The sequence below is a fragment of the Populus trichocarpa genome, chromosome 7 (assembly GCF_000002775.5).
Source record: "Populus trichocarpa isolate Nisqually-1 chromosome 7, P.trichocarpa_v4.1, whole genome shotgun sequence".
Lineage (NCBI taxonomy): Eukaryota > Viridiplantae > Streptophyta > Magnoliopsida > Malpighiales > Salicaceae > Populus > Populus trichocarpa.
The window spans coordinates 3,199,070-3,224,914 of NC_037291.2; the positions used below are offsets into that span (position 1 = coordinate 3,199,070).

The 25,845-nt window shown below is 29.1% G+C and overlaps 1 protein-coding gene across 1 annotated transcript; it reads left to right on the forward strand.

Annotated features, from left to right (window-relative positions):
• The first annotated feature begins 12,282 nt into the window (after nucleotides 1-12,282).
• On the forward strand, nucleotides 12,283-14,383 carry LOC7483133 (transcription factor HHO5). Its single transcript, XM_002310707.4, has 5 exons — nucleotides 12,283-12,561; nucleotides 12,698-12,879; nucleotides 12,988-13,336; nucleotides 13,687-13,763; nucleotides 13,848-14,383. The coding sequence occupies exons 1-5, from the start codon at nucleotides 12,363-12,365 to the stop codon at nucleotides 14,094-14,096; spliced, it is 1,056 nt and encodes a 351-aa protein (XP_002310743.1). The 5' UTR covers nucleotides 12,283-12,362; the 3' UTR covers nucleotides 14,097-14,383.
• The last annotated feature ends 11,462 nt before the right edge of the window (nucleotides 14,384-25,845 follow it).

A 25,845-nucleotide genomic window follows, 5' to 3' on the forward strand; every position in this document is an offset into this window, starting at 1 on the left:
TCAACATTTACTGTCAGCCTTGAAAGGGGACAAGTTCATGCATAAATATTGAAGGTCGGGATTGCTTCTAGAGTACCTTCCAGGTAGCTTCCTAAAATAACATGAACAACACGGCTTATTTTATACGGATCTCTTGATAACATGATAAAGCAACTCCCAATCACCTAGATAATAACTTAAAAAATCAAAAATCAAATTTGATATAACTCTAATCCAGAAATAACCATGTATTTAATATATAATTTTTGTGAATCTGTGAATTATATCACAAAATCAGTTAATCTTTAATAAATCAATATATAATTTTTATCTTTGCAAAAAAATATTGTTTTGTCACAAACAAACAAAAAAAAAATCCACGTTAATTCTTTAACCTGCTCCTGAAATTTGCAGCTCAAAAAAATATAATACAATCTCCTTTAACTAACCTTAATAGACTATTTTTGAGTTACAAACTAATGGGCTTAAATTAATAATCAACTAACATAAGTTTAATAATAAAATAAACTTCTTAACAATGTATAATGAACTAGAACAAATATAAATTAAAAATAATTATTTAACTTTAAATAAATAAATAAAATAAAATAATGAAACAAAGTTTTCATTTTAAAAGTTTTCTATATAACATGAATTTTTAATTTTTACACTTTTTAATAGATTTAAATTTTAACTTCAAACACTTTATTATTTCTTACATGAATGAGTTACTAAAGCTACCATCTAGCAAAAGGCCACCCTAGCACCACCAACTGCTAATTGTTGATGTTATTAGCTTTATTCATGACATGGCTTGGTTTTATTAAGGACAACCCCACGTGGATTAGCATTCTTAATTTTGTAATTTTTGTCCCTAAATCACATGATCAAATTATTATTATTATTATTATTATTACCATTAGTTATCGCCTAAAGGTCGAGCAATATTTCGTTTAAGCACCAACGACTTCTGATCATGCATCACGCACGTAAACGATTTGGGGTGGTTTGTAGTATGATTTTTTATTATTATTATTATTAACGTGGATGTTCGGGTTAATTTGCGTGTATCTCGACTAATCTCACAGGCCTTGAAGTTAACGACCATGTAAGCCTTTAGTGGTCATCATATTAGCAACTACAAGGCTCGAACCTGAAACTACAGGGAAAAAAAACCTCTTAATCTCAAGCTCTTACCAATAAGTTACCTATTAGATGGTTAATATGATTATTAGAGGAATCGTAGCTGGTGGTACATAGTGTTATATATATATATATATCATGTTGAATGGTGGTGAAGAAAAATGAGATTGATTTGGTTTGATTTTTCAAGAAAAAAATTATTTTCTTAATTATAATACTAACCTTGGTTCCTCTTGTTAACTTTATTTGATGTTAATTATTTTTTTAATTTTTAATTTTTAATTTTAATATTGTTCCATTCTTTTTACTAATTTATGAATTTCGTAAAAAATGAAATATTTGTAATGTGTCTAATTAATCTATTTAGAAACTAATGTTCAAAATAAGGACAAAGTTTGGGGGAAAAATGGTATAAATGAGAAAAACACCTAAAAAATATTCAATTGATTGATTTTTTATAATACAAACTCTTTAATAGAAAAATAAACGAATATAAGGACTGAAATGAAAAAAATTCAAGCACTCAAATGAAAAAATAAACGACTGCAAGCACTCAAATGAAAGAAAAATTCAACCAAAACAAAAACGAATTTTGTAATCAATAACTCTCATGAAATGCTGGATAACTGAGACTCATTTTTTATACCAACTATCCTACATCAACGATTTTTAAGCAGGTTCTAATAAAATGCTTCAATAAAAAAAATTAAAAAAAAAAACCCTTTGAATAGAAAAATATAATCACTTGACTTCAATAGAAAATCAACAAGTACATGCATGGATCATCTTCAATTTGGTCCTAGAAAAGAAAGAACTCACTAAAATCACAATGATAAATAGGGTTAATAGAGAGGTTGTCAAAAAAAAATTACACGGCATGAAAATATAATATAAATTTAAATTGTAAAACTATATATATATATATATATCTATATGTGGTTCATACAAATAATAAGCAGCTTTATCTACAAAGATGTGGTGTACTTGTTCTTGATGATAAAATTTTACAAAAAGATAAAAGACTCTGCGTTCAAAAATAAATATTAAAAATAGCTTTCACAATTATGTTTCTTTATTGATCAACACTACTTTCAGTGCTCCCTCCAAATATATGATCATATCTTGTTATATTTTTAAAAATTTCGGATATTATTTATTACCCATCATGAATCTCAAGAAATGGGTATATTCATATTAACGTTCAAAGTGAACTCTGATTACATGCTTGTGAAGAGAATTCAAATTGTTGTGAATAAACGTACATGTGTGTGTTATATTCATATGTATTTATCAATATAAGGGGTACTTTTATCTCAATTCCTGTATATCACTGAATAATTCTTAGTTCTGGGATTTGCAGATTTTTTTTTCTATTTTTTTGGTGTGTGTTCTTTGATGCTGTAGGTTTTTTAACTTGTGAAAATGGAAAAATGATATAGAAACAGATTTTAGCAATAATTTCCCGCTTATGATATATTATTATTATTTTGCTGTTGCCCCTCCAAAGTCCAAGCTATGCATCTGCTGCTCATTCAATGTTGAACAACAGTAAGGGTTTTTCTAAAACAAATTTTATGCATTCTCTTGTGCATTTGAAATACCAAACAAGTGACTCTCTTCAGTCTTCATCATTTTTTTAGGATTTTTCAAGACAGCTGCTGTCATTTTGTGCTGCTGTGCATGCTTACAAGTTTTTGTAGAAACGTGGTCCTGATCCAACAAGAACAACAAGGGAGGCAAGAAAAGAGGGGGTGGTTTTAGCTTATTATTTAGCCTGTCTCCTCAGCTTCAAGAATTCATTGTGGGTGCCTCAAATGGCCAGGACAGAGGAACACCTTAAAAGTTAGGGGAAAGTTATTTTGATTTCCCATCGTATAATCTGGTATGGGGGATTATCAATAGTGTTAACTTTTTAAGTTTTTTCTGGTTTGTCAACATAAGGGAGAAGAATTTGCAAGATCCGAGTGATAGACGGAAAATAAATTGTGACAAGCCATTGCAGGCTCTTTTCGGTGTCGATTCCATCAACATGTTTCAAATGAGTTATGAGTTATGAGTAAATCAACGGGGAGTTTGTACACATTTACATGATTCCTGAACATCATAATCTTTGTTAATCTTATGGTGATAACATCTCAGAGGAAGGTGAGCCAAACGGGAAAAAGAGAAGCATAAGGGAGGAAATTCAGGCTTTCTTGCCCCACTTCAACATTCATATGCTTTAATAAAGCTCCTTGGTACTGGAAAAAGTTCATTATCACGATCTGATGTTGTCAAGAGAATTTGGGAATGCATAAAGCAAAACAATCTCCAGGTATGTGGTTACTGTGCTCAGTGAAATCTTATGTCATAATTTCATAGTTGTTGGTGGCGTATGCTAATAAGTGAAGAAAAGGCCTGTGTTTTCAAACACCTACTGCTGCACAGGTATAACTTAACCATTAAAGATGATTCCAGCTGCCAAAACTGATGTGAATCACACCATACATGCTCATTTAAATCCATCTCTGGGGATGCAGACAGGATTGCTAGGCTTTGCAAAACAAAATGGGAAATATAATCTGTATAAGATGGAGTAGTGGTAACTGGAGAAATGAAAGGGTTTTACCAAGGAAATTATTAGATTGATAAGGGCAGCCCAGATGGTTTGCACTTAAAATTGAACCTTGACTTGTCTGCAGAGCAAATAGGAACAAGTTGAGAAGATAAGATCGAGAGAGTCAATTAGCATGTCAGCAGTGTCATTTCCACTGTTTTGACCATCTATAACCTTATCAGGGGCCACTGCGTCTATAATGGACTTCTTGATGGTGATAATGTAGTATCGTGCCCACTTTTCTCATTCCTAATTATTCTTAAGGATAACTCTGCATGATAGTCAGGAATTGGTTTTCCATCGTGTTCAGATTTCACACCTTCTTCAAGTATGGCTCCACCTCTGTTTGCAGTGGCTTGCGAATTAGATGGAATATATGTGAAAGAAAGCATTCCCTTCAGAATTCATAGCATCGTGGCTTGGTCTTGTAGTTTCTATGAAGAGAAACTACTAGATAAAGAAACTTGGACACGGTGCTGTTTTATGATCTTTTGAGATTGATTTCGAACTGTACCTAAATTGTGCCTCAAACCATTTTCTGTTTGATTGAAGGATCCATCTGACAAGAGGAGAATACCATGTGATGTGAAGCTGAAAGAACTCTTTGACATTGACTGCTCCAAAACTCTTTTCCGTTCATTCTGTGAAGGCCTAACAGTGAGTTGCTCGTGATTAATTTACAGGCAACAAGGTCCACCAACAGTTACATGTATTTGCCTGTTAAGAGGCGCAATAAGAACCCCATTTTCAAATTTTCAGGTTGCAGTTGTGGATTTCTTGTTGTTTGTTTTCTCGAGGTGGGGTTGCAGGATTCAGCAGCATTTTCGAATTTTGAATTCCTTCTGGGCTGATTGGGTCGAGCCCTCTGAGACTTCATGGCATCTTTCTTAGGCTATAGTAGTGAGTATTATATATTATTAAGGAGTTCCTGCCACCATTGATAACAATAGACATCTCAAATAGGGGAAGAATTTTCCCTTTTTAAAAAAAAAAAAAAATTATGAATGGCTATTAACCTCCGTTCTTTTAAAAGTATTTTTTATTTAAAAATATATTAAAATAATATTTTTTTTATTTTTAATTTATTTTTAATATTAACACATTATAATAATCTAAAAACACTCTAAATAAATTAACTTGAAGCAAAATAAATTAAATTTTTAGAAAAACATTTTCTAACCACAAAAATAAATAACTTAAACTATAATGTCCATTGGAATTTTAGAGATCACCATGGATAGAATAAATTGATTCCAGAAATAGAAGGAAAGAAAAAGAATTGCTACATTATTATCTTTTAAATATTTTTTTTTTATTTTGGACTCTTTTATTTATCAATTTTCTTAGTTAATTGTTTCAAAAAAAAAAAAACTGGGTCTCCCATACCCTAACCGCTAGGCGACAATGGAGAATTTATAAAGTGGAGTCATTACTGCATTCATAACATAAAAAGCTTTTCGCTTTTTCTTTCTTCCTTTCGTTTTTAAATAAGAATTTGGTTTGTAGAATATTATCATAAAGACAACCGATACCTCGCACCACCTCGTACCTTTCATAACTAGTATAGTTTCTACTGGCTATACAATGGGACTGTCTACAAACACAGTGTAAACAGTATTTTATAAAATTTAAAAATTTATATTGTTTTGAGATACTGATGTGAAAAATAATTTTTTAAAAATAAAAAAAATTTATTTTGATGTATTTCTAAATAAAAATTACTTTAAAAAGCAACCGCTATCATACTCTTAAACACCCCCAAAGTCCCTCACGAGATAATTGAAAACTAACCTACTATTAGTGTATCGCCCGTGATTAATATAAAAATATAATATTTAGATAATTAGAAACTTTTTATAATTTTTATTAAATTTGGTATAACAGTTTAAACTTAAAAAATCTCGTCCTGCTTCTTTAGTTAGTTTGAATTTTCAATTAAATCATTTGAGAGTTGTCATGATATGATTTTACGTATGTCAAAACAAAAGGAAATCAAATGAAAAAAAGAAAATATATTCACCTTAGTCAATCCACCAAACCCGTAAATCGAGTTATGGATTATACTGAGTTAAATTAATTTTTATATATATTTTATTACATTATAAAAACATTAAAAAAATAACACAAAATCGATTCAGAATCAACTTAACACTTAATGATAAAATTCAATAAAAAAATCAATACTAAATAATAAAATTAAAAAATAATCCAAAGATAAAAATAAAAAAACTAACATTTAACTTGGTTAATTGTTCATTATATTAACTTTGTTAACTGTTTATATTTAACTAACCCATGTTTTTTTTTATCTATTATTATAATCTAGAAAGAGACAATCATGATATACACACACCAATTTTTAATATCCACCCTTTAAATTCTAATCACTCGACCACATGTGAGCACGCTAACTTGTGGAATCTAGCTTCGAAATAATATTCACAAAATTGATTAATTTATGGCATAAAAGATAGCATCCATCGTTTTATTTATTTATTTTTAATTATTACAAGAATAATTAAAAAAAATTGTTCTTTATACATTTTATAGAGAAAGAGTGTGCAAAACAAAGGGTTATAATGTGTATTGAAACTCGCCAAACATAAAGTTTTTGTTCAGAGGATTCAAAGTAAACGAAGCTTAATTTATTTTTTTTCACTAAATTTTTAGTGTTTAGTTTCCATCTCATATAAAAATAAAAATAAAAATAAAATAATTATTTTTAGTTGAAGAGATAAAAAATACAAAATAAAAATAAAAATGTTTTCTAGATAATTTTAAAATAATATTTTGTATTTTTAAAATAAAAATATAAAAAATATATTATTTTTTATCTCGAGATATTAAGTAAAATACTACAGGTTTTAGATTTAAAGCGCGCCACATGTCGGTGAAGCAATAGAGAATGCTTAGTTAGCTAGTAGAATTCCTCCATAAGCCACACGGCCAAAAGGATTGATTATGTTTATTATGCTTTCCGTGTATAGCGGTGGTTATTTTTTAAAATATATTTTTTTATTTTTTTAAATTAATTTTTTATAATAATGATTTAAAAATAATATTTAAAAAAAAAAACAGGAATGAAACTATATTCTCAAACACGCCGAAAAAAGCACAGAGTCTGTGGTTGCAAATGATTGTCGTCTTGCATGAAAGGCATCCACTTCGTTGTCGTTTAAGCAAAATAATGAAAAACCGTACCAAAAATCTAAAAAGAAAAGGAATCTTATCAGCAATGAAGATAAAGGAAGAGCCGATGCGTACGAAGCATTGCAAGTCCTTACAATTTACTGATTTATATATCACATGTTGTAAACTCTTAGGATACGTGTCGGTTGCATCAGCAAGAGAATATTGAAACAGAGGGATCGAGAAATCAACGGCTTGTCCTTTAATGTTTCCCTGTGTCACTTCTGGAAGAAACTACTCTGTCCTTGGGCAAGCTGTGACGGACAGAAGAGGGTCACCGCTCATCAAAAGTTGATTGCAACGTGGCGCGGTTTGGCTGGTGGTTACAACCGACTGTACAAAACAAATCAGGGCCATGCCTGCCATGTTTACACTTGGGTGCGCTTTGCGCAGAGAATCTTCACACGACTAACATAACTTATTGTTGCGATTTTTCTCTCTCTTTTTGACTATTATCTCTTTAGTGGGCCCTTTGAGTTTTTCATCGGGGCATTTGAAATGCCGCTTTTTTTTTTTAAATTAATACAAGGGTTTGAATTAGTTTTGCGTTTATTTTGATTAATTTTATAGATCATAAAATTAATAATTATATAAATCTTCAGTGTTCTTGAGAGAACTCAAACTCAAACTCGTGACTATTAAAAAACAAATTCAAAAACTGACCAACTAAACTCAGAATTTACAATAGTGTTTTTAATCCTCTAATGTGTTTTCTTGGGAGGGATGATAGGAAATTGATTAAAATATATATATATATATATATATATATATATATATATATATATTATTGTTTTTGTGGATTTGAATGTAATTTTATTTTTTATAATCTATTTTTAAAAAAATGGATACATAAAATAAGTGTAGATAATAATTACGGTGGAGGTGGAGCACTCTAGAAAAATATTAACGAGGGATTTTTAAGATATGAATTCTTTTGTGTTTTTGGATGAGGGGAGATGAGATCAACTACATGGGGGCATTACTGACATTGTGCTTTGAGATGCGATGAGATTGACAGTATTGACACGGTTGTCTGTCTCTTAACACTTTTTGACATTTTTATCGAAGTTGTGAATGATGATGCCTTTGGTGAGGTAAGGCTTTAACTTTAATGTCCCAAAACAGCGTCAGAGATGTGTGAAATTCGTGTTTTTCTTGTTTTATGAAAAAAAAAATTAACAATTTGTCGTGAAAATGCTAGTTGGAGCATATTATTCTGATTTCATTTTATTTTGGGGTTTGTGTGGGAGTGTAGGTGAATCATGTTTTTGAAAAATTTTGAACTTTTTTTATTTTAAAATAATTTTTTAATATTTTTAGATCATTTTCATACGCTGATATTAAATATATTTTTTAATATATTTTTAAATAAAAATATTTTAAAAAATAATATCTATCATATTACGCGGTTACAATCACATAAAATATGTTTGATTTTGCCCTTAAAAAAAAACATAGAAACCATTATTTGTTTTATAATGCTTACTCAATAAACCTAATTATAAAACTTGGATCACCAGGTTGATATAGGACTTAGTTGATTCAGAGTTTGGAACGATTCAAATTTAAAAAAATTAAAAAATAAGTAATTTAACCAAACTCGGCTAAAAACTTGAGTTAAAAATAATAAAATATAAAAATTATAAGATAGATTTATTGGTTTTAATTGAGGAATGCGATCTGTTGTCTTCGAAACATATATTAAAGAGTATTTCTTGATGGTTGATCGCTCATAATGTAGAAACAAAGAAAAACATTTCAAAGTAGCTTCTTTGAACCAAAAATCATTTGATAAAATATTGAAAATAATTGAAAATGGTGGTCTTCTAGATAAAAGAAATTAAAAAGATATTTAAAGAGTGGTCATGTCGGCAAAAAATAAATTATTGTGTTAACTGAAAAACTCTTATGTATGGGTAAAAATTAATTCTTAGTGAGTAATTAATAATTATTAATTTATTATTGTATGCTAAAGGACCGATTAATGAACATCTACAATAATCAAATTAAGAGAACATATATCGAATTTAATATATATATTAAAATACTAATCAAGCACAATCCAAATTCCACGTAGGGTGCCTTTCTTATAAACTACTACAACCTACAATCAATAGGACATAGAATAGTTCTTTGTTTCTGCTCGTTAATTATTTCCTCTCTCTTTTTACTTTAAATGAAAAAATTAGAACTTGATTTTTCAAGAAAATATTAATATTATTAAGCTACAAATAGTTGACTATTTGATAGATTATTATTAGACGATACTACCCATCTCCTTTTGTTGAAATTTACTTACCGTATTGGAGTTGCAACTTACTTTTCATTAAAATTTAATTTTTTATTTTAAATTAATTTTTTTATATTTTTAAATTATTTTAATATGCTGTCTTAAAAATAAATTTTAAAAAATAAAAATATATATTATTTTAATATTTTTCTAACTAAAAAACACTTTAAAAATCAATTATTATAATATTTCTAAATATCATCTTATCGTCGCAATCATGGCTGTGCTAGATGGTTGCAAAGTTCTTTTAAAAAAATTATCATATTTAGAGTTTGTTTGGCAGTGTAGTTGCGGGTGCTTTTAAAATAACTTTTCGTGCCAAAATACATGCCAATGATGTTTTTTCATTTTTAAAAAATTATTTTTGACATTAGCACATCAAAACGATCCAAAACGTACAAACTATATTAAATTTTAATAAAAAAAAATAATTTTTTTAAGAACACGGGTTGAACCGCGTTCCCACACATTCCCTTAGATCTTTATAATGTACGGGGGAGTTCGGATAAGCATGATGAATGTGTAGTGACTCGAACTTTATATATACACAGGATTCTTCCGTATTAGAAAGAAAGACAAATGCATGTATTCTGTGTTCGTTAAAGGAAGAATATTAAGGAATTCACCCTCACTAATCAACCTAACAATCATGGAAAAAAACTCATGAGAAAACAATTATAGAAAATGTTGTTTTTAATATAACTATATGAAAAGATGTGCCCATTTCTTTTAGGTGATCCAAATTTTGATTATTCAAGGTTTTTACTAGAATTATTAGTCAGGCAGAGCAAGAAAAAAAAATTAAAAGAAGTCAAATTAAAAATAATATTTTAAAAAAAATAAAATTTCAGTTATATTACTACTAAAATTGTAAACATTGACAAGGAAAGAGCTGAAAAAAACATTTCATTGCATGGGTTAGCTTCCCTGCCTCCGCAAATGTGCTCATGTTTTCACGTGAATATTATATTTGGTTAATTTCTCGATATTGCATATTTTTCTTTAAAATTTCAATAATTTTAATTTCAATTTCATTTATGACATCCACATTATACTCATAAATCATAAGATTTTGATAATATATATTGTAAATTACTAGTATAGTCATTAAGAGTACTAAAACTTCAATATCTATTAGTCTTGTTATGCAATAATACTAAAAATTATTTTGGATAGTATTTGAGAGTATAAAAAATAGTTGTTCTTTTGCTTGAACATATATTAAAATAATATTTTATTTTATTTTTTAAAATTTATTTTTAACATCGATACAAAAATGATTCAAATTTTTTTAAAAAAATTAATTTAAAGTAAATAAATAAAAATTTTCAAAAACGTTTTTTAAACATTTAAAGTTTTTTTTTAATCATGAAAAATATTTAATGTACTTTTTAAAGAAAAAACAATCATGGATGCTCAATATATATAAGACAGGAACGAATATTTTATCAATGATTTTTTCTTTACGTCACTTTATAAGAAATCTCATAGGATCTGCAAAGTGGATTTTGATGAGATTTTCTAAAAAGCGGCAGAGGAAGAAATTTCATGTAAATCTTGGTTGCTAATGCTAGCAATCAATCCATCATTATAAAAGGTTATCGTTTGACAATAAAAGGCTATAAAACCTTAGAAAAATGAAAATATAGAATAATTATAATTTTTTTTCATCGACCACACATTAGATATATCATTTGTTTCTTGGAGAGAGCATTATAATATTAATTTTAGAAATCCATACATAATCATAATAATAATAATAAATCATATAGTAAATGATCTAGTGATAAGAACTTGGGACCAAGGAATTTGTTTCCCCTATAGTCTCAGGTTTGAGCCCTGTGGTTGTTAATATGATGGCCACTGGAGGCTTACATGATTGTTAACTTCAGGGCCCGTGAGATTAGTCGAGATGCACGCAATCTGACCTGGACATCCACGTTAATAAAATAATAATAATAATAATTAAAACAAGTAAATTGTTTGTATTTTTTTTAAAATAGAAGGACAACTTTGGAAAACACAAACAACAATAAATTTCTTACCTAAAGCGACTTTATGTTTTTTCTTTTTTTCAAAGATACCTTAACCTCACCTCCCCTCACCCCACCCAACATAATGAATCTTATAGAGCACACACCATACCAAAATAATTCCTTTTCATTTTCTAATAAATTTCCCTTTACCATATAGAAATGCTAATTAATTAGTGACCACAAGTCGCCGCGTTTGAAGATTCTCAATTCCATAAATCACCAAACTCGTATCCACTCGTCACTCTCCTCTTAAATATTGCTTCTATTCTTAGTGCAAAGTTTTTCAATGTTATCCTTATAATTTCCAAATAGTATTTCGTGACCTTTTTTTTATGAATTTGTTTGTTTTTATATTTTAAAAATATTTTAAAAAAATTAAAATTTTTATTTTTTTCGCTTCAAATCAATTTTTTTTATATTTTCAGATTATTTTGATGTGTTGATGTCAGAAATGAATTTTAAAAAATAAAAAAAATATATTATTTCGATGTATTTACTCATGAAAAATATTTTAAAAAACAATCATTAATACAATATAAAACAAGTTCTAAATTGGTCTTTGAAAGTTTTATATATATATATATATATATATAAAGCAACGTAGCCACCATGAATTTTCTTGTAGAACCTAAGCATCAACGTTAACATTATCATGAATTTCACATAGAATGTTAAGAACTTAGCCACGTATGATCTAGCTGTCTGAGAATTATTGAAGTAAACCTTTGCAGAAATGGCACACAATTACAATTTTCTACCTTTCAGACAGTAAGAGATTATATGTATCATACGAATTTATGAAGAAAAAAGGATAATAAAAAATATGAAAATCGTAACGATGGGAAATTATAGACCGTGAGGGTAAAATTGAATCATTACTGAATCTATAAAGACAAAAATACAATTCACCTAGTTTTTCCTCTACAAGGCCACCGAGTCAACCGAGTTGACTCAAATTTATGCGACTACCCGTAGGTGAGTGAGTAACCGAATCTTGGCGTCTTTGAATCTGAATTTTTGCCCCTTGTCTATATAAGGACATGGGTTATCTCTCATTTTTGTTATTCATTTTCTTGGTCATGTTAGAGGGTTTTAATAGAGAGAATCTGGGTGAAACAAAGCTAAAACGATGGAGCTTAGCTTGGACTTGAGTTTGGTTTGTGAACCAAAAACAATAAATGAATGTCTTAAAGAGGTTTCGATGGTTAAAGATGGAAGCCAAAAGTTAACAAAGCTTTATGATTATGTCGAGAGATTAGAAGATGAACGGAGAAAGATTGATGCTTTTAAACGTGAACTCCCTCTTTGCATGCTTCTCTTGAATGAAGGTATTTTTTGTTTTTTTTTTTGCTTTCGCTTTTGTATGTATATCTTTGATTTTGTGCTTTTATGCTTTTAAAGATGTGATTTTGATTTCATGGGGTTTTTTTTTGTTGTTGTTGTTTGGTTTTGTGGGGTTTGTAGCTATTGCGAGATTAAAGGAGGAGGCAATGCAGTGCAGTGAATTGAACGATTTGATACCATTGAAAGGGAATTCCAATGAAGATGGGAATGATAAAAAGAACTGGATGAGTTCTGTTCAGCTTTGGAACACTAACAACCACTTGGATTGCAAAAAGCAAGACTCGAAATCAGAACCAAAACAGGTAATTCAAATTCTCTTAAATTTTCTTGATTTGGAGGAATAAAGGTAGCAGATTTATTTGGATTTTGCAAGATGGGAATCGGTTTGATTTCATGCTTTTCCTTTTTAGAAAAGTGAAGAAGATGATGATAGGTCTACTTGTGAGAACCCAGTTCAGTTAGGTGATCATAGCAACAAGGGAGAGGCTTTTGTGCCTTTCAAGGCTCTTTCTGGTTTTGAAGGGAGTAAAAGGAAGGAAGAAAAGGAGGTTGTTTCGCAAGTTACCGGACTTTCTCCTATGACTCCAGTTCCTGATTTGAGTTCCTGCAATTGGACGCGAAAGAGCAACAATTGTAGTAATCAAACGAAGATACTGAGTAAATCACAACAGCAGGCTTACAGGAAGCAGCGGCGGTGCTGGTCACCAGAGCTTCACCGGCGCTTTGTTGATGCCCTTCAACAACTTGGTGGTTGTCAAGGTTAGATGCTTGCTAAATTCTCTCTTTTTTACACTTGTAATTAAAGAAAAACATTCCAAACTGCTGCACTAGAAAGGGATTTTTGCAAGGAACTTTTAATTAGACTGGTGTAGCTGGTCCTTAAAGAGTCTCTGAAAATATGGGAAATAAACAAAAGATCGATTTGCTTGAAAACTTCAATTTTGAGTGAATTCTAACTTGTGAAATTTGCTAATATGAGAAATGAAATGGCATTCTGAGGCTTGCTTGTTCTTAGGCCGGTATGCTGGATTCTGTTCCTTAGCAAATCATTTTCTTGTTATACTATGATTATCTTTCTCTCAAACTAATTGGTTTTTCCTGTGATATAGTGGCCACTCCTAAACAGATCAGAGAGCATATGCAAGTGGATGGCCTCACCAATGATGAAGTTAAAAGCCACTTGCAAGTAAGTTTGTGATTAACAAACATATTTTCTTGGCTATTTTCTTTCATGGAGTACTAACTAACATGAGGTATTTTGTGTGAGCAGAAATACAGGCTTCATCTCCGTAAAGTCCCAGCATCCCCAGCAGCCCCAGCATCTCAAGATCAATGCAAGGACCCTTCAACAGGTAACATTTCACAGTCTAATTCTCCGAAAGGATCCCTCCATGCAAGTGGCTCTGCCAAGGCTACCTCTAATACTGGAGGAGATAGCATGGAAGCAGAAGACGATGACAAATCAGAGAGTCATAGTTGGAATGGTGCGCTTCACAAACCAGGAGAAGCTCATGTATAGTGTGACAAACCGATTCTGATCCCATGAATTTTGCAGATACAAATATACATAGGGAATTGGGTTGTAGTCTGTAGAGATGAGCAGAATAATGAAGTTTACAAAGATAGGATTCAAAATTGGAGTGTTTTTTTACCTTGAGACAGTAACATTAGAGGCATGGTGAAATTTGGCAGATAATATAGGCTATGTCCCTTCCTGTTGAGTTCATCATGAATTTCTGTAATTCATATTTACGAATTCTAAGAAGTTTCGTAAATTTTTTTTAAAACTTACAGCTTTCATTTACAGATGCCTATTAATTTCCTTTTCAATTTGTTATTCAGCACATGATTGAGGTTTCATTTGCCTTGTGATTACTTGTTTGTTCAGTTTCATTCACACTTGAAACATATAGCTATTATATTTTTTTCAATCTCAAATAGCTTGTTAGTTGATGGGAAACAAGACCACCGTGCGCAGGCCCTCGGACTTCGAATCCATGGGGATATTGGCATCAATATCATCAGTAGGGTGTGTAAAGAAGCATCCTATCAGAGATCTCTGCCTTCCCCTTTCTCTAGTCATATGGCATCCAGGACATTTAGCAGAATCCGATGTCGAGAAACACAGCAACAATTTGACAGGAAAAAACAGTAACCATGTGACTGCCTAATCTATCTCTTTTCAACATCAGACAAACGAAAGGCAGTTTCCTAATCTATCTCTGCAGTGCCAATCACTTCATTAATTTCAGAAACCATGAACCACTAGAGGTCCCTTCATCCTGCTAAACCAATGATCTCCATCCACCAAAAATAATAATAAAAAAATAAAAAAATAGACACCGACCACGTGCGCGCACACCCAGGAACAAAAGGTTCTTAGAATCTAGTCTTGGGCCTGGGCCTACCATCTTTAAGAGCAAAAATAAAATAAAATAATAATCATATAACAACGGATAATTACCCCAACTTCAATTGTTTATATATAATCGACCAGAAACCATAAAAGGGAGGCACTTTATATTCTTAAATATTCACCTGCTCAGCACATTCTTTTTTCTCTCAAACCATTGAGTTTTGTTGTTTAAATTATCCGTTTCTACTTTTTTTTTTTTGTGTGTGTATATATATATATATATATATTCAACTTCTTCTTACAGCTAGCTAGGGTTTTGATGCAAAGACAATTTGGAAGAAGCATCAAAGTTGTCAATTTCATAATAATAAAAAAGAAAGTTGTGAACCTCATTGAGAGGATATGGTGAGCCCACGCAAAGATTTTGCCCATAACATTGAATGACTCAAAATGATAGGTGCACTTTTGTTGGAATCTTTCCATGTTCATGTGTATGTGTGTGTGTAGTAGTAGCTAGCAACTTCAATTATTTTTTTCTTGTTAATGTCAAAGCATTAAGACATATCCTTTCTGTTTTCCTGGCTTGGAAGTTGGAATATTAAACATATCTCTTCTCTTTTCTTTGGGGCACTATCAATGGCAGTAATAGCCTCAATATAACATCAAGTCCATGAAGCAATGTGACATGAGATAAGAAGAACTAACACATCCCACAATACTGAGGTGAGATTTGGCCCATTGCTAAGAGTGTGTTTGATTTTGCGTTAAAAAAACTGACACATTCTATAATATATTTGTTATTGCTAAGATTACTAAGTTATTTTATAGATGAAATGCTATACTTCAATTTTGACTATATATTGCCTTGATAAAGAGTTATAAATAGGTAGATATTAGGTGTAAAATGAATATATGAAGGTATTTAAATAATAGAGAGAGGTTTTATCATTCTCGGTAAATTAAAGAAAATATTTCATATATTTCTTAAATAGTATTGATTATGAGATCTTAACGTTAAGTAGAATGAGATTTGAAAAGAATTTTAAATTTTAATCAAAGAATCAATAACTATAATGTTTAGAATAAATATGATTCAACAGAGTATACATATTTCATGCTCAAATGTCCAAATCGGAATATTCTTGATGAAGGGATAATAATTACATTGAGAAACTAAATACTAAAAGGTTGAGTCAAATCACTTATGATTTTCTTGATTTTTTAGGGATCGTGATATGTTATTAGACACTGCACTTGATATTCAAATATAAATCAATCAATTATTGAATTGATAATAAATTAAATTGTTTATATATTTAATCTTAATTTATTTAGGATTGTGATTAACATATTAGAGAACCTAATGGGTCACACGCATAAAGAATCATTAGCAAAAAGTTAAACCAGAATGCTTAATCAAGTGAGACTTGATTGTAAATAAGTTTTAAAAATTAAGGACTAGAATGTAATATTTACAGAGAATCACAATTTTAGACCTAGAAAAATAAAATAGAGATTTGATTAAATAAATTTCTAAAACTATCTTGAAATAATAAATGTGATATTATTTCAAGAAAAATTGATAATATGCAATTAATACAGTTATCAAGTTTCTCTATTGATAAAATATTATGTCTTATATACAAGATAAAAAAAAGAGGTGAGAAGTACGTTACAACACATACGTTACAAAAACACTTGAAAACATAAAAGAAAGATCTAGCATTAAAGGCATAACAACCACTCTCTTTTAAAATGGTTTTAAGATATTTCTAATATAGTGGTTCATATAAAATATTATTGTTAAAGGTCGAATAATTGGACAGCTTATGTTTTATGTTAATTCAACTTTGAAGAGTTAATCAAATCATAGAAAGAATATCTGATCTTAAAGTAATTTTTGCCCCAACCCTAAACAACTCTACATTGTTTAACGGGTTTCTAGGGACTCCAAAAAATAATTTAAAGTTATTTTTTCTGCTGCTTTTGTGTATTTCAGGATGCCTAACACCAAATTTCCTCCTCATGCTCTCTGGACATGGTTCCGTATAATTCCTTAGATGTTCAAAACTCTAGTGCCCCAAATTTGGTCCCATCAAGATCCCTATGGGCTTCGAACCTAGTATCGATTTGAACCATTGAAACCTTAAGTAGTGTTTGGTTACTATCCCGGAGATAGTGGAGACAAAAATATATTTGGTTGAAGAGAAAAAGATAAAGAGATAAAAACAAATATGTACGTGAAACAATTTTGGCAGTTCCAGAGTAGAAGGTGCAAATGAAACATATCTCCAAAGATAATATTTTTATTTTTATTTTTAAAATATCATCGTAAAAAATTCTTAATTCTAAATTTGTCCAACTAAAACATGTAAGAATATAAAATGTCATTATCATAGTTTTAAAATCTAACCCAAGACAAGGCTCTGGTCACAGGTAAAGAGAGTCAACCCCAATTTTTTTTTTTTTTGAAAAAAGGATCAAAACGACGTTGTTTTGACCAATATTTTTCCAAAAAAAAAGGTCAATGAGTTTTTTATCAGGTTTTATCCTGAGTTGATCAGATTGCGGGTAGACCCAAGTTTTTAACCTAGTTACGTTGGGTCAATCCTCTCTCTCTCTCTCTCTCTCTAAAAAATTTGGACCGGTTTAGGCCTTGTGTTGTCCAGGTCTTGGGACAACCCGTCAAGTTGATTCGAGTTTTATAATTAGGATTATTATACTATTATTAATTTTAATTGATATATATATATATATATATTATCTAATTATTTTTCTTAAAAATATAAAATTTTGATAATAATATATATTATTGGTAAATAAATCTTTACATTTTAAATATACAAGTTTGACATTAAAATCGCTAGGTCATGGAAAACGTTTTATTAAGGCTTGGAAATCTGGGATTCACGAAGATAAAGGTTATATGCCAAATGAGTAATATTGTTATTAGTTTATTGTTAAAAAATTAGATCAACATATTGTTTTTTTTGTTTAAATCTTAGATAAGTTGATTGTAATATTATAAATAATTAAGTGCATGAGGCATCAAACATAGCTTAATTAAAGTTTTTTGTACTCCTGATATATAGTTTTATAAATTAAAAATTTAATCCTTATGTTCTCAAATTCATTTATAATTTAATTCTTTCATCCATTTCATGTTGGTTTTCAATTTATTTATGTTTTATTTTCAAAAATAAAATAAAAACATTATAATGAGAAACATTAATGAGAAAAGAAGATATTTTTTTGGATCATAATACTACTAAATTAATCATAGTCGATTATTTTCAATAGATTAATTAATTAGTTTTTGAAACTAAATGAACTATTTAATTTCTTTGTCAAGACTAAAGGGATTAATTTATAATTTACTCAAAGTGGTTTGTTGTTATCTACTAAGAGAAAATCATAGCTGCTTGGAAATATCCAAGACAAATTCACGAGAACGCACAAGCAACAATTAACATTAACAATTATAAAATTATATTAAAATTAACAATTACCAATTAATAAATTAATATTAATTTCTTAATCTAAACCAAGCCCAAGTAAGCATGGGCTTAGGTTCTTGGCCTATGCCTCTTTTTTTTAGTTTTAAAATTCTAAATTTGATTTCTTTTTTAATCAAAATATTAAAATAATGCTCAAAGAAATACAAACAACAACCATGCTTCTATTCATATAAAATTAGTATATTTTGATTCTAATGTATGCAAATTATGTTATGGAAAATTATTTTTTTTCTTAAATTAAAAACAAATACAGGGACTAAAAGTCACGTACATGATTATTTAAGAAATTCTATCATGCAACATACAAATATGTATTTCAAGGTTAATTGTTTTGTATATAATTTCATATACAGATAATATATATATATCCAAAGATAATATATATTATTTTTTATCCTTAGAATATTCCTATAAAAAATTCTAATTTCAAAATTATCCCATTATTTTTTAATCCAAGCAGTAACAAAAAGATTCAACAATATCAACGTCTGGGATTGAGAGACAATATATATTATTGTAATAATAATAATATTGACGTGGCTGCAACCAAATCAAATTCCCGCTAATCTCATCATCTTTTGATCAACTATTCAGACTCAGAAAGTCAACAAATCCAACGGCCACAATTAAGAAAACTCAGATGGAGAATTGAATAATAAAGTATAGTTTTTTTGGTTAATTTAAGGATTGAATTGAAGGGTTTGGGAAAGGGAAAAAAAAACTTAATTTTGATAAAGAAAAATTGGCATTGTTGATCTCAAAATATTAGAAAATTAGTTATGTATTTATATTTTTGTGGTGAAATTTTGGAGTGAAGAGAGATTAAAATCTATCTGGAGATTGAAGAACAGATGTAGAATATAAATTTTATCACACACAAAATCAAAACAGAACAGAAAAAAAAAGCAATGAGTTTAGATTTGCAGTAGCAGCAGCAACAACAACAATAACAACAACAACAACAATAATAATATAATAATAATGTAGATGATGCAGAAGCAATGTTGAAGTTGTTTCGGTAATACAAATTTTTTAATATTTTATTTTATTTTATACACCATCAACTACATAGAATATAAAGATATTCACTTTATTTTATATGTTATTATCAAATATAATTTTGTTTCATCTCTTGTTTTGTCTTATTTTCTGTTTCAATTGTTTTTATATTTTCTGTTCCGGAATACTTACCAAATACTACCTAATCTTTGATTTATCAATTTAAAGGCTCCTGTATTTTTTTTCTTTATTTGTTTGTTTTTTATTTTGTTTTTTATATTCTGAAATTAATTTATCATCAAATATAATGATTAGAGTAATATTTTAAGAATACCTAATGATAACATAATTGTCAAATAAGATAAGATATTTTTTTTATTAGTATTAGTCATAGAATCCAAGAGTAAATAATTTGCCTCGTTAATATTCTACAAGAATAAGGTTATTAATGTTTTTATTTCTTAATTTTTACAATTTTTTAACATAATTTAACATTTTATTTTCCCAATACAATCTTATAAAAATGATTGAAGCATAAGTTTTCTAAACCAAAAACATATCAAAACTATATAAAAAAATACAAAAACATAAAATTTTCTAACAAAAACAGTCAAACACCAAGAACTTGAAGAACATGATGAACATTCAAACCGAAACTCAGTATACACAAATTACAAATCAGGCAAGTCTTTATGTAATGAAAGATAAGGTTTTGTTCATAATCATATGTGGATCAATAATCAAGCATCCATTATCTTCGATTAACACTCAAAAGCCATGGTTTAATCGAAATGTATTTGGGCAGTCGAAAAAAAACTAGAATCTAAAAGCATAAATACGAGTTATTGATGCGTTTTAACCCTAGATTATTTGCTAAATATAACAAACTAACATGTTTGTGCCACGAATTAACTAAAAATAGCTAAAAACGAAGAGGCTAAAGTCAAGTTCATGCAAAGAACATGAATCCAAAATATAGGAAATTTCCAAAAATTGAAAAATCAATCCCAAAACCCATATTTGGCCTTTTAAGCCTTTAAATACATTGTTTTTTGTCCTCATAAACCACATTACCAAAACCAAGCATAATTGAATACAAAGAACTAACAAATAACATCAAATCATCAATAACATGCATGAAGTCAATAACATGCATGAAGTTTTAAAGTTCAAAACTATCAAAGCTAAACAATAAACATATTCATGTTATTTGAATTCAGAACTTGACATTTTTAACATATATATGCCAAAAAAAATACTTGTATAAACCATGAACTTGCGCAAAAAACATTAAATTGATCAACATGCTTCCAAAATCTTTAACCCGCAAACAAAAGCAACTCATTGTTTTACTATAAAACAAATTCAAACACCAATCAAAATACCTCAAATATATCATTAATATGTTATTGGGCTAAAAATACATAATCAAACAAGCATCAAAACCATGAATCATTCTTTTAGTGCACACCTCACTAACACATTATTGACCAAAACTAGAACAAACTATCATAAGGAAAGCTTGAGCAATCTAAAACATGTCTAAAACAAGAACAAAATAAACTCTGCCAAAAAATATCAGATTATTCTAGCACTAAAATCAATCTAAAAATCCAAGATGAGCTCAAACAATATCAGAAGAGGTTTAAACATTAAGAAAGCATGAATAGGCATGCTATATGGACTCCACCCTTGAAATTTTACATGGTTATACCTTCTCCAAGCTTGCTGGCTATGAAATGTTATTTTCCTTCTCTTCTCCTTTCTTTTCTTTTTTCCCTTTCATTATTTTTTCCTTTCAAAGTTTGTTAGATACTCTATGTTAGGCTCGTAGACCTTCACATTAGGGTCTTTTCACAATGTGTGTCTCCATGTTTTTCCTCTCTTTTTCCTTTTACTTTCCAGGAGGTATTTACAGAGTTTTACCAGGGTTTTTGATGGGTTCAAACATAGATTGATCAAAGCTTAGCCCTTTGATAAAATAAAAAAAAAAAGGTTCTAAAGTACATTTCACAGCTGTGAGCTCTGTATCTATGCTGATTTTTCAATGGTGGTTTTGTAACAAACTTGATTTTTGGAGGTTTTGGTGGTTTCCCAAACTTGGAGACCAAGGAGCTTATTTCTAGCCTTTTGATCTTGAGAGAAACATAGTCAATATTTGATAAGAACCCACTAATAAGGTTTGAAGTGTGAACACATGAAAAAGATTTGTGGTTTTGTAAAATAAATATTACAGATATCGATGACTGAGTTAACCACTTTCGAGGCTTCGTCGGAGCAACTCCAATGTCATCATTGTTGAAGACCACCTAATTTTGATAGAGGGGGTGTGGTGCACATATTTTGTTTAGATCCAACCTTATTTAATTCGGAGGTATTTAGCTCCACATTTATTCGTTTGAAAGTGTCAACTCAATCAGTCTAAAATGTGAAAATGAAGTGATGGTTAATTAGGGACCAGATGTTATTGAGTTTGTTGAAGAAAATGAGATGTAAATGTTTGAATTGAATGGCTAATCTTTGCAGAATTGGTGTTTTTTAGTTGAATGATGGTGGTTACAACCCTAGAGAAAGTTGAAAACGCCACATTCATTCGCCTGAAAATGCCTACTTGACCAGTTAAAATTGTAGGAAAAAAAAGTTAAATAGTGGTTGAACGTCGTGTCGTCTAGGTTAAAACTTAGAAATTAGGGTTTTTAATTTGAGATCTCATATACTTCATTTTAGTTCCTATTCTTCTAATTGCTTTTAATTGCACCTGTAATTGCCTTCTACACTCTTAATTTCATGTAATTTCACCCCTGTCAAACTCAATTATCAACCTTAAAGTTTAGCGTCATTTTCATCTTTGTCCTTGGATTCTGATTTGTGCTCATGGATCCTTAATTGACTATCAAACTTTTAATTTTCTTCTTTTTAACCCTTGATTGGTCAATTTCAACCCCTATAATCATGAGTTTTATTTCAGTTTGGTTCTTGGTTTTGAATTTCTTCAATCAAGTCCGTAATTGCCCATCAAACTTTATTATATATACAATTAATCCCCTGATTTTACCAAATTAACTCTTTAGAATTGTTAATCGACTCTAGACTTTATTTTCTTCCAACTAAAGACTAAATTGATTTCAAATATCAATTTTTCTTGCAATTAAGTCCTTAATAAAATTAATTACGCCTTCTGAAAATCTTATTGAGTCCTTACCTATCCAAATTTGTATTTTCTTTACCCTAAATAAAAATATTTTCACCAAATGATCCTTTTTTCAATCAAAATTGGGTTGCCAATTTTGTCAATCTTATACATTTTTGTCTTCCAACTTTTCCACTTGTCATTTTGGTATTTCACCGCCAACTTGGGCAATCTTTTAAGCTTTTTTCATGTATATCCTTTTGTATTTTAGATTCTTTTTTCTTATTTTTTATTGGGTTAAAAGTAGGTACCAACATGTACAAGAAAACTAGATTGTCTTTCAATAATACAACACCTTAGTATAAAGAAAAAAAAATCACTATTTGTAAAACCAAAGATTATTTAAAAAAAAAGTGAAAAAAATGGAACCTTTTTTTTTTCAAATTTATAAGCTTTAGAGTGATCCATCCTTTTATTCAAATGTTAGATCCACAGCTTTCTTCGAGAAAAGAAAATGACACAATTTCTTGTTCTACATTGATTTGTATTTTGACTAACTGATGTGCCTAAAATAAACCCGAAGATAACTCTATATCACCATTTAATAGATCTATAATACCTTCATAATCAAATAATTCAAAACCCATTAACAAAGTAAAATTTTGATATTCATCTTTGTCTTAAAATATTAATCCTTTAATGAAGGTTTGTTGGAAAGATCAAGAATCTTATACCACCATGTATGTTAACTTGGTCTTCATCTTAAAAACTCATCACATCCAGGTCACTTACAGAAAAAAATGGTTATAAGGGTTGAATCTAGTAATTCAACATTTAAACCTTGTCCAATTTAAGTCATTTTTCAAATAAAAAAAGCAATACAAATTCCATCTGGTAAGTCTATATTAAAATCTTAGCCCGCCTAAGTCACTTATCAAATAAGATGGCCATACAAATTATATCTGGTAAGTCTATCATAAAACCTTAGCCCCTCTAGGCCACTTACTAAGCAAGATGGCTATATGAATTGTATCTAATAAGTTTATCCCAATATCCTAATTTATTTGGGTCGCCCTTCAAACTAAACAACCAAAAAGGTTATATCTGGTAATTATATTCTAGACTTGACCCATTGAAAACATTAGTTATGACAATCAACTATATGAATTACATTTTACATGTATCATGAAACTTGTATCTATCTAGGTAAAACACTAACAAACTCTACAAAGACTTCTATCATAAGTAGATTGTTAGAATCTAGGCGAAGATACATGCACAAAAATGAGTTTAAAGAGAGAGTGATGCTTGTATTTTAAAAGATTCGGTTCAATTAATGTTTATCCCACAAGACTAGAGAATAACATAAAAAGGAATTGACAAATATACTCTTAATATTAGTAGTCTCAATATTCCCACAAAATTATTCTTTATATCAATTTTATTCTCATATTTTTTAAAAATCTCAAATAAGGATTTTCATCCATTTTTAAGTCTTTTCATCAATATCTCCATCCAAATTGTATTCTTATTTCATTTTTAAGAAGCAAAGCCATTTTATAAGAAACTTAATATTTTTCTTTAAGTGTATTTAACAAAAATACTCTAAATTAAGAAATCAAAATAATTTGAGGATAAATATATAAAACAAAATAGTTAGGGTACAAAATTGATATTACCCTAATAGTTTAGGAATACCGGGGGTTTGTTAAAACAAAGAAACACATTAGGATCTTAATCATGATTAGTACTAATAATTCTGAAAATAATACATTAAATAAATATATTGAATTTTAAATAAAATTGTATCAAGTTAAAAACTACAGTATGGATTATTCATTTAGTTAATTTTTATCTCTACTTTAAATTACATACAAAAAATTATGTTTCTTTATCATATCTAAATTGACAATACATAATACAAGAATAATGCTATTAATTAGTGCTTTATTGTTTTGCTTAAAAAAAACTCAGAACAAAATCCAATAAACTCTGCAATAACATATGTGAAATGTTTTAAAAAATAATATAGTAAATGTATATCTTCTAAATGGATTGTCAAGAAAAAAATTAATTTATAAGTCTTATTACGAGATTTATTTCCTTATAACTAAAATTTAAATAGTACATTAGTAAATCAAACACCTATTAAATCCATTATAGCTTACAATGCCAAAAATGTGTTGGTTATATGGCTTATTTTTTTCCTTAGAGTAATGACAAAGTAATATATAATAGGTAGGTATGTATATAAAAAAACCTAACTCGTTTATACCCATCGTTATCCCTAATCTTACCTTTGAGTTCGAATGTTTATGGTGGTATATGTTGAATCTTAATCCTAATTTTCTAATAAAGTAGTATAAGAGCTTTGATTTTAGAAAAATTAGTTTTTTTTATCTTAAATAATGTCTACAATGGCAAGCCGCAATTTACCATAGAACAATTTGATAGGAATGGAAGTCTTACTCTATTGTAATAAAGAGTTAAAGATATCCTTATTCAATAAAGCTTGGCTTTATTGAAAAGAAAAGATGAGAAGTCAGTGAAGATGAAAGAGGAAGAGGAGGAGGAATTAGAATTAATATATGTGTGCATGATTCAACACTATAATATTGTTGATAACAATATTAATAATGTTATGGAGAAGGATTTGACACTTGCAATAAAGGAAAAGTTGAACAATCTTTATATGGTAAAAGTTTGACCAAAAAGTTACATCTTAAGTGGCAATTTTACAAGTTAAAAATAGAGGAAGATGAGAATATCATGGAGCATTTAGATGTGTTCATTAGCGTACTAGATTAATTGAGAAAAATTGATGTCAAAATTGAGGAATAATATAAAGCCCGTTTACTTCTTACATCTATTATTGGTTTCATTTAAAAATCTAGCGACAACGATGTTGTATGATAAGGATATAATGAGTTTAGACCAAGTACAAGCTACACATTTATCTCATGAGATATAAAGATAGTCAAATTAAGAAAAGGAATATAAGTTTGTATTGGTGATCAGATGAGAGAATTAGAATGGATGATCGACTAAAAAAGGATGTCAAAGTGGTTAGTTTGAGTCTAGATCCGGTAAAAAAGGCATTCAATGTTACATATGCAAAGAATTTGGTTACATCAAGTGAGATTGTCCTAAGATAAAAAAAAAAAAAAAGATGGATAAATTTAATGATGATGATGATGAGAATTCTTTGATAGTGATACAATATTATGAAGATGATCTCATAGTATTTGAAGGTATTAACACTTTG

What these genes read in the sequence shown, in the direction of transcription:
- LOC7483133 (XM_002310707.4), top strand. Translation starts at nt 12,363, where the DNA reads ATGGAGCTTAGCTTGGACTTGAGTTTGGTTTGTGAACCAAAAACAATA. An exon ending in CATGCTTCTCTTGAATGAAG is followed by an intron (nt 12,562 to 12,697) that starts GTATTTTTTGTT and finishes TGGGGTTTGTAG; the next exon opens with CTATTGCGAGATTAAAGGAG. An exon ending in CGAAATCAGAACCAAAACAG is followed by an intron (nt 12,880 to 12,987) that starts GTAATTCAAATT and finishes TTTCCTTTTTAG; the next exon opens with AAAAGTGAAGAAGATGATGA.